Source organism: Lolium rigidum, chromosome 4 (genome assembly GCF_022539505.1).
Source record: "Lolium rigidum isolate FL_2022 chromosome 4, APGP_CSIRO_Lrig_0.1, whole genome shotgun sequence".
NCBI lineage: Eukaryota > Viridiplantae > Streptophyta > Magnoliopsida > Poales > Poaceae > Lolium > Lolium rigidum.
In genome coordinates, this window is record NC_061511.1 from 120,711,217 (window position 1) to 120,721,288 (window position 10,072).

Below are 10,072 nucleotides of genomic sequence, written 5' to 3' on the forward strand. Positions count from 1 at the left end.
GAAGAGAGACTGATGCTCTTTGCTGAATTTCTATCAGCCAAAGGCCAAAGCGATGTCTTGTTCAGTAGATTGCTCATGTAGGTATGCATATTTTGGTACTCCCTCTGTTTCAATAAACTTGTCACAGCTTTATCTAGATATGTATGTATTTACATATTAAAATACGTCTAGATACATCTATATCTAGACAAAGTCACGACAAGATTTTTGGAACAGAGGAAGTAACACATAAAATTAGTTTGCAATTTCTTTCAACGTGGAAAAAATGTTTCCTCCGTGCATCAAAGAGCATATAAGCTGATATTTGCCGCGCGAAAAATCTAAGCGCCGACCGCTGCACACTGGCACCTAGACATCCAGCGGCACTTGTGTTTTCTGTTTGCTTTTCCTTTTGAGCCGTAAGCAGTGCACAATCTTGACGTTTCTTTCTGGTATAAAATGACAAACATTTGAGTGCGTGTTTGGGAATATAGAAACAAAGATAGCATGAGTCATGAGCTTTGTATCATCTTGCCGTTTCTTCTTACAAAATTTCACACATTTCAATGTGTGTTCCAGAAAAAAAATGCGACGAACAGTAGTTGACCAGATGGTGACGATGCTGATGCCAGCTGGAAAATGTGTAAGGAAATTAGAGGAACAACGACACCAGTCTATGTCAGCCTTATAATTAGCCAAAACAAAAGTTGTAAAATTCCCACACTAAAAGCATCTACCTTCCCTATAAACGAAAAAATCTTATTATAGTTCTAGATTTATTCAATTTACATGACAACATAAGCTTATTGCTTTTCTCCAACCGACTGATGACACCTTTCTTCCCAGCATGAAATTGGTAAAGATACCATGGACAAAAATTAACAAAACTTCATGAGAAGGCGCTCTATTCTTTGTCTACAAAAGCTGACTCAGCAAGATCAATAGCCCGGGCTAGAGCAGCCGCCTTATTCTCGCATTCTTTTTGCTCGTCATCTGGGACACTATCAGCAACAATGCCCGCGCCAGCCTGAAGGTGAGCGACCCACTCTCGGCGCCTATCTGAGTTCTTGTATGAGTACATCGTGTTGTGGCTTGGAGCTGTTGAGAACACAATGGTGCGGAGAGCAAGAGCGATCATCATGTCACCATTAAATGATATTCCTCCTAACCCACCACTGTATGGTCCTCGTCTTGTGACCTCCAACTGATCTATCAGCTCCATGGCTTTCACCTGGTTATGCAAACGAATTTTTTAGTACAAAGCAACTTATTCAGAATAAGAAGGTGTATGTTGGCATAAAACCCTAAGATTAATCACTGAACTGAATGAAAACAGTAAAGATGAGATGAGCCCATAATAGCTGAAGAGATTAGCTAAAACTGACTACTTTATGCAAAAAAAAGATCTAAGCAATCTAATGTGAGTTTACAGTTGACAGAAAAAAATATGATTCAACAGAAACATATGCAGTTTAATTAAGTGTGTACAAGAGTCCAGAATGGTCATATGGCTATTATTGTAAAAATGCAAACTACCAACATCTACGGACAAGAGAGGCAAAATGATATACGTTTAGATCAACTAGAAAAACTCTTCAGACTTCAAAGAGGAAATAAAAATTTCTAACATGTTATAGACAAAAATAGAAAAAAGTGAAGGTTGGATTTGGACAGTATTTCAAGATAAGGATACATGAAGCAAGACTTCACCTTTGGTGCTCCACTGACTGTTCCAACAGGCAATGCTGCTCGCAGCGCATCCCAGCTCTGGAGATGATCATCTAACTGTCCACTAACCTGCAAAGCATTCAAAGAGAAATCAATGGTGTTCAACATAACACTGCAGAAAACAAGAACCCCTCACCATACAACATTACGTCAAAATCATTACATAGAAAGAAAAGTAAAAGTTCCAGAGAACTGTAAAATATTGCCTCATAATGTTCTATCTGAAGTTCTAAAATGACACCAAGTCCTTATCGAGTATATATATCATACCAAACAGAAATGTCACTGGACTCAGTGAAAACCAGTTATTTGCCATGGAAGCAATGTATGGCATATGAGTTCTTTAATTTCTTTAAAACGCCATAATGGAAAGCATAGATAAAAGTGCCAAAACGGCACAATACGCCATATTGGAAAGCGTAGATAAAAATGCCAAAATGGCATACTCCAAAGGTGTTCATAAGTTTTTTTAAATGAAACCTGCAGGGGGGAGGAGTCCCTGCAGCTTTCTGATTAAGTGGAAGAAAAAAACAATTTATTCATAGATACTTCTCATATACTAAGATTAGCTAAATTCATTCATTCATCGGCAGGAGAAGCTGATGGTCTGAAGTAACAATTTAACTCAAATGCTGAAGAAAAAAATAACATAAGAAACATGGTCATAAACACAAATAGCTGGTGGTTTGAACAGCAAAGTGCTGTGGTATAAAATGGATGCCATAAGAACCACTGTCAAACAGCACGAGAAGAGCCTTACCGTCGAGCTGATGTGCATGACATGCGAGTACCGCTCGATGTTCATCAACTTCTCCACCTTCACAGATCCAGGTTTGGAGACCTGCCAAGTACATGCACTCATAAGAAATTTGAAAATGCAGCATAGAGTAGCACTACGACTAACACATTCCCTTTAATAAGATCTGCGCAATGGCTGTCATTGCAGCCTAACAAAGTGGTCAAACTTATTCCATCATGAATCAATCAAAAGGAAACAAGACTGCCTTTATTTCAGAATGCAGAGTGGGAAAATGAATACAGACCCTGCCAACATCGTTCCTTCCCAGGTCTACAAGCATAATGTGTTCAGCGCACTGTTTTTGATCACTTAATAGTTGCTCCTCCTGTAATTTATCTTCATTCTCTGTCTTGCCCCTTCGGGTAGTCCCAGCAAGTGGCCTGTTAATAACCTTTCCCTATTTGTTTTTCAGGTGTAGATTAGTTTAAGAACAATGAGGAAATCTGATTAATAGCAATAAATGTGTTCACGTACCTTCTGGACTTTTGTAAGAATTTCAGGACTGGATGCTACCAGGACACAGCCTCTAGCCTAAATATACAAAAGGACATTATTTAGACCTTCAAAGCAAACCAGTGCACAGACCATGATTCAATGGTGCAAAAAAACCACTACTAGTGTTCAATGTTTTGCTGTAGTCACTAGTCAGATAAAAAACAGATAACCGAAAGACCATGTAAATACGTACCTGTAGATATGTCATGTATGGGCTCGGGTTCACAATTCGTAGTGCTCGATAAACCTCAAAAGGGGTGGCATATGTTCGCCTCTCAAAGCGCTGGCTTAAAACAATCTGGAAAATATTACCAGCCAGAATATGCTCCTTGGCCTGCAGAACAGCATTCTTGTACTCATCACTCGTCATGGTTGATTTGTTCAATGCTGTACCAAACTGCTTAGTGTGCAGCTTCACAAATCCTGGAGAGAGTTTGGGCCTGGAGTGGAAATCAAATTGATCTGAAGATCGTGAGCACCAAGCAGAGATTAGCACACTAGATTAACGACACAAGAGACACAAACATATCTTACACATTCGAGTTGTGAACTTTAGAAAGAAACCGCTTCAGCCGGGACCTGCCATATTGGTATGCTTGCTCAGTGGATTCATGGCGGTCTAGACTTACCCAATGGATGACATATACTTTCTGCAACAATCGTCGAGACACAGATTTGAAATTAGTACAAATGTCCACTAGTTAAAATGAGGGACAACAAAGACATGTGATTTTGACTCCCAAGTGCAAAGTACTGAACATGGAACAGACAGGTTTGATTAACATAATGATGCGATTTCACTTGATGCAGGGTCAAGCCAACGATTTCATTCAGTTTCAGTATGGTCAATGATGTATTGTGCACTACTATCTTTTTTCTTCTTTGAAAGAGATGCATATACTGGCTGTGATCTGAACTTTGTTCAGAAATAACGAGAAAGAAGTTCGATTGTACTCCCTCTGTCCCATGATATAAGATGTTATTGCAACTAATAAAGGAGTATATTGGCTGCAATAACATCTTATATTATGGGACGGATGGAGTAGGACAGAATCTATCCCTGAGAACAACTATAATGACTTTGCTTGAAATGGATATTGGAGAAAAATTAAGCACCTTCTCAACATTGTCAAAGACAAGAACATCATCGTAGAGGCCCAAGTGAACATCGGGAAGGTTCCTATCATCCTGAGGAGCACCGGAGAAGGGTATCTTCTTCTTTTCGACATAACGGACCGTATCGTAGGAAAAGAACCCAACCCATCCACCTATCACAAACAAGAAAACAGATTATTCCCAATTTCAATATCAGCAACATCATGCTATATTTCTCTCATATTTTTGTTTGTCCATGTTGCCCACCACTGAAGGTTTCAGGGAGCTCTTCAATCTGCTGCGGGTGCCATCCCTCCATTATGCTCCTGGGAACCTCCATAGGGTCGTCCACGATCTGCTCCGTGACCGTGCCCTTTTCGTGGTCCATGGTGGTGACCTTGTTCTCCTTGGCCACGATCTCCATCACCGGCTGGGCTCCAATCATGCTGTAACGACCCTTCAATCCATTCCAGTTCCACAGAGTTATTGCCGAATCGATAAGGGAGCAGATTAGGGGGAGCGGGAGAAGGGGGGACATACGACGTTGGTGGTGCCCTCGGGCCCCTGCTCGACGGACTCGAAGAGGAAGCTGGGGGTGTCCTTGTCGTCCTCGGGGACGAGGCAGCGGTAGGCGAGCACCGGGGTGAGGTGGTCGGACACGATGCACTCCCACATGGGCACCAGGTTGCCCTTCCCGCTCCCCCGCGCCGCCGCCTCGAAGAAGCGCTGCCTGTCCTCCTCCTCCGCCTTCGCCGCGGCGCTCCCATTGATCACCGCGCTCGCGCTCCCGGCGCAGCACCGCACGCCGCTGCTCCCCCTACCGCTCCTCCTCCTCCTCCCTCCTGCTGCCACCGCTCTTGCCCTGACCGGGACCGCCGCCGCCCGGGCGGGGTGGGCGGCGAGGCGCGAGGGCGAGAATGTCGAGGCGGCTAGGGATTCCATTGCAGACTGACGCAGCCTTCTTGTTTCCTTAATCAACAGTTTTATCAGTTATCACTGCTCTGTCTGATTCCGTGCTCGGACAAAGATATCGGGAGAAGTGCGCGATATATATATAAGAAGCTGCGAAATCCGGTTCACTGGTTCGAGTTGAATCCCGGGGCGAGGCTGGGTCAGGCGGCTCTGGGTTTTGACCCTTCCTGACGGCGATGGGAAGAGGAGGAGGACGGTAGGATTTTGGATTCCGGCTAAATTAAAACCCAACTAATTGTTTACCAAAATTTGACGCCTACAAATTTATCGTACTATTGCCAACTGATATTCTTGCCAGAAAATGACAACTGTGTTGGGCAAGACTTTGATAAGATAATAGTGGAATCTTACCAAATTTATGGATAAGTAAGGGAATACTATTTTCATGACAAATTCACACCATTGACATTTATTATGCACCAATTTTGTACATGACTACCACTTCTTTGGAAGTTGCTTGAATTATGCTCAAAATCTGAATTCACTCAAAAACCTTTTTGAACGATGAAGTAAACATAAGCGAATACGAGTGGCAAGGCTCGTTGATAAAAATAACAAATGTTACCCCAAAATCGTATGAAGTCGTCATCTCTGACTCCATCATTTGCATGTTGATTTCTCTCCAAGCTTTCATCGAAGAAGTTATATCATGTCGATCCTGTAAATGGAGTGAATGTGAAGGTTTTGAAGAGCCGCATGAGTCGCACACTCAATAGGTGCAAACTTAAAACCTTCAAACACATTTTGGCATGAGAAACACCCCTTGCGAGAGAGGATAATGAATCACTAATTCTTTCTTGGACTGTAGCTGAAGACAACATAGAAAGATGGAATCAGAGAACAATCATCCATAACTGCTAAGTCGAAGGGCCATGATGCTCTCACCATAACATGGGTAGGCCCATGATCTCCAATGTAGGATGTCACCACCAAGAACACATAAACTGAACATGAAAGAAACTCAATCTACTCTCCCTGCATTGATTCGGGATCCCTCCCTCCTCCCCTCCTGAGTGGAAAACCCGAAAACTCATGGGGCATATGGTTTGTGCGTGCGTACATGAAAATACTCCAAAATTTTCAGAAAGATCTGTAAAACTTGCTTGAACCGGCTGAAACAAAATTACAACAGTTGTGTGTGTTTGGCCTCCGGATTCGCTACTTTGGAGAATGCAAGTTGGCTAAGCTCCAATACCTCTGACTTAGCGCTCCAAGTTATCGGATCTGATTACAATGTCATGATTAGATGCTATAGTAGACAAATAATACTCCATTTAGTCTACAACAGAGGATAAAAACATCGGCCTGCTAAAGGGTTGAACAATACTCGTGTACAATGTACCCCGATCGATGTTGACTATGCATTTTCATCTAAGAAGCTGAGTCGGTGTGTGACATTTGTGATACAGTGGATGTGACAGTTTATATGGTATTGTTCAAAATTTGTTTAGAAACAAACGGGGGTCGGTCCAACATTTGTTTGGGGCTTGGATTAAAAGTTTTCCTAAAAAAAATAGACCAAATGTTTGTGTTGGAGCTGTTGAGATTCATAATAATGCTTGTTTTAGATTCATTAGACACGATGATCCAATAGCAGTTACTATCATGATTGGCCAAATAATGTCCTTGGTGAAGAAACATGTCGTCGGGGCCATATGCCCCCAAAGCAGAAACAAACACCCCATCGGCTAATCAGGCACCGGGGGCATCACTCAGTCACCCTATAGCGAAACAAGAGCAGTTACTATCATCGAGTTCGTAGGTGTTGAGTGGTGGCTTTTGGTTTTTTTGATGAATGCCTTTGACAGATGTTTGCTGAATCAATCTAAATAAATGTCGTATGCAACGGTTTCTATGCAGAGGTTGGAGGTTTGTTCTTTCGAGAGAAAAAAATAGTGGACCAAAATAGACATTTGTTCGGTTGTCTCCTAACTGGAGGAATCATATGGACCGTCAATGAAATCCACCAAAATCCCATTATAATTTATATTTGCTAGTGTCATAATGGGAATTTTAGTGGGACCCCGCTTGATATCCTGATATCACAGATTCACAGGATAGAGTGGGCACCATCTGCCTCGTCACAGACGGGCATCCCCGTCTTTCTTTTTGCGATTCATCGGTTTCTTAATTACTCGACAGGATTAAACCAAAACGAAACAAAAGAATGCACATGGAGCGTCCATTGTGAGGAAAGGTACATGGATCATCTCCGTAAGCCCGTTGCTCGGTTGGGTCATAATGTGCCACCAACCACCTGGATTCGGGAGTCCGTCAGCGCCCGAGCAGCGCCGGAGCCTGCCGGATCGCGCACGGCGGCGACGGGCGCAGCACGCACGCGGCCTAGATCGGAAACGGAATGGTGGCCCGGTCGCGTACGTACGTGAGGATTCAGCAGGTAGTGGAAGATTATTCGCGGCGGGAGAGAGACGTCGGTCGAGCTCCTCCTGGTTCCGTTCCGTGTGCAACATTTTACGCTGCGCGCGCGGTGCCGTGCGGCGTGCGGGGCCGTGGGCGAAGCTGCATGGAAAACGGGCCGGCGAACGCCGGGGCACGGCACGAGCGTTGCGGGTGAGTGGGTAGGTCGCACTTTGCAGACAAGACACCTGTGTCCTTTGCCAACATCTTGCGGACGCCGGTGTTGGTTGTCGCTCTCCTCTCACTCTATGTTTCTGCACGAGGTACACGAGGGCGACTTATGGCCGTGGCACAGGCTTGGAGCACAATCTCCAGCGAATGTGACCAAGAGATTTAATTGGCATCAGATTTGCATTTATGGACTTCTTTGCTTCAGCTATTAGGCCATCTCCAACGGGGCTACCTATCCCGCGTCTGCGCGTCTAGATGGGTCGAGGTGGACAAAAATGCGGCCCAACGTGGCCAAATGTCTGCAGTGTCCGGAACTACCCAAACCCGGTCCAAATCTGGGCCAGGTTTGCGTATCCACGGATGGCACGCGGTGTCATCGCGCGTCCACCTGGTTCGCGTGTCTAGCCCACCTATCGGTGTCCGAGTCCTATTAAATGTGGACTTGGAGGGGGATTGTCCCTATCCAGTCCGCCATGGCCCCGAAGCGCGAGTTCTCACCATCGACGAACGACCACGAGGCCGGCAGCAGCCGGCAAGCCGTGCCGGCGGCTTTCGACATGGGGCCGCCGGCGGCTTTCGACATGGGGCCGCCGGCGGCTTTCAACATGGGACCGCCGGCGGCCATTCACGACCGGATCTACGTCACTGTCGTGGTGGCGCAGATCTTCTAGGCGATTGGCGCCCCAATGTCGTGGGGCGATGTGCACCTCCCCCACGGCTGGCACTTGCGCCTAGATCGGGTTCCGGTGCCGCCGATCCCGTCCACCGGCCGTGCACGCCTGGCGGAGATCCACAGGTGGCGCGCGCAGCTGCCGGTGGACCTCCGGGAGGACCCCGCCTACAGCGACACGAGTCCCTACTGGGACTTGTGGTTCGAGGTGGAGCACGATGCGCGCCGGCGCACCTGCTTCACCTCGGAGATGACGAGGCCTCGCGCGCATCCGCGCACGCCAGCTAGGAGGGCTAGTCGCCGCCCTGGCGGCCTCTACATCGACGAGCCCGCGGAGATCGTCGCAGGCCGCGCCAGCGCCAGCGCCACAGGCCCTGCACGAGGAGGACGACGACCCCGAGCTGCAGGCCGCGCTCTCGACGTCCCGCGAGGTCAATGACCTCGAGGAGCTGGCCAAGTGGCCGCACCTCGCCGAGGTGCTGCGCGCCTCCGCGCTCGAGGAAGCTGCCAGGAAGGCCAAGGAGGACGCCGACGCGTGGGCGTTCCTTGCCATGGCGTGCCGGCAGGAGGAGGCCACGCGCCAGGAGGAGGAGGAGCGCCTAGCTACGCTCCGGCACGAGGCGGAGCTGCAGGCCGCTGTGGCGGAGCAGCGGCAGAAGGAGGTGGCACGGCTGGCACGCCTACGCAGGCCGATGAGCCCTCCGGACCCGCACTCCTCCTGGGAAAGGGCGCAATGGTCGCCCTGGCCGGAGTCCCCAGCGCCCTCTGGCGTGTCCAGCCGGAACAGCGCGTCGCCGACGGGGGGCATCGTCCTCATCGACGGTGTTGACGACGAGTACTACTGGGAGTAGGGTGGCGCATCGGCGGCCACCGCGTCCCAAACCCTAGACTAGGGTTACGTGGGCATTACCCTTTGGGTAACCAGCATTATGCTACCTCCTATGGCCCAACCAGGGGCCATGAAGATCATCAACCGACCAAGGTGGGCCAATACGTCGGTTCCAAAGAAGGAGATTCATCCGAAGAAGGATTCTTAACGAACAAGGCAATAAGAGGTTAAACAAGGAAATATTAGAAGTAGAACTCTTTATAACCTAGTCGAACCCGGACATTACTCTCGAGACCTGGCCTGCAATATAAGGGCTAGGAGAGGGTCTACCGAGGGACACAACCACAATAGATAGATTCATCGCATGTCTACAGCTAGGTCATTAGAATCTTAGTATCTCGACGAGATCATACTCATAGCCTTCGGCTACCCTATTGTAACCCGATATATTCGATAATCAAGATCAGACAAGCAGAAAGTAAGGGTTTTACCTTATCGAGGGCCCCTAATTTGGGTAAATATCTCTCCCTGTCTGTTTGGTATCCGATGTCTTGTGTCAGCCTGCAGGATTCCGTCAATCCTAAGCCCCTAAAGGTGGGCATTGCCGAGGAGCACCCTCGTCAATTGGCGCCGTCTGTGGGAATACTATCGGGACAAGGCACGTCATCGGCTGCTCCAGTCACATCAGCAATGTTCATGCTAGCATCACCAACACCTTCAAGCCCGAAGAATTCGGTTCGCTGTGGATCCTTCGATTTCACTCAATGCACCGAAGTACCGCATCCAATTCATTCGGAGTTACGTGGCGGTATGGACGCAACGTTTGGCGGTGTCCACTTCATCGTCGATTCCGGAGGATTCCTTCGACTTCCAAATTCAGGTGCATCAAGCTTAAGGACTTCGGCTCCAGAAATCG

The 10,072-nt window shown here is 47.3% G+C and overlaps 1 protein-coding gene across 1 annotated transcript; it reads right to left on the reverse strand.

Moving 5' to 3' along the window:
- Positions 1 to 631: 631 nt before the first annotated feature.
- Positions 632 to 5,120, reverse strand: LOC124705450 (anthranilate synthase alpha subunit 2, chloroplastic). The gene is made up of 10 exons (XM_047237171.1): positions 4,637 to 5,120; positions 4,364 to 4,553; positions 4,118 to 4,269; positions 3,536 to 3,651; positions 3,195 to 3,441; positions 2,981 to 3,037; positions 2,751 to 2,903; positions 2,468 to 2,548; positions 1,690 to 1,776; positions 632 to 1,210 (listed from the first exon to the last, which is right to left on the reverse strand). The coding sequence occupies exons 1-10, from the start codon at positions 5,036 to 5,038 to the stop codon at positions 884 to 886; spliced, it is 1,812 nt and encodes a 603-aa protein (XP_047093127.1). The 5' UTR covers positions 5,039 to 5,120; the 3' UTR covers positions 632 to 883.
- Positions 5,121 to 10,072: the final 4,952 nt, after the last annotated feature.

Excerpts from the sequence above, each read along its gene's own strand:
- LOC124705450 (XM_047237171.1), bottom strand. The coding sequence starts at position 5,038 with ATGGAATCCCTAGCCGCCTCGACATTCTCGCCCTCGCGCCTCGCCGCC. Across the intron at positions 3,442-3,535 it reads AAAGTTCACAACTCGAATGT|GCCCAAACTCTCTCCAGGAT; the intron begins GTAAGATATGTT and ends TTTCCACTCCAG. Across the intron at positions 1,777-2,467 it reads TCATGCACATCAGCTCGACG|GTTAGTGGACAGTTAGATGA; the intron begins GTAAGGCTCTTC and ends AATGCTTTGCAG.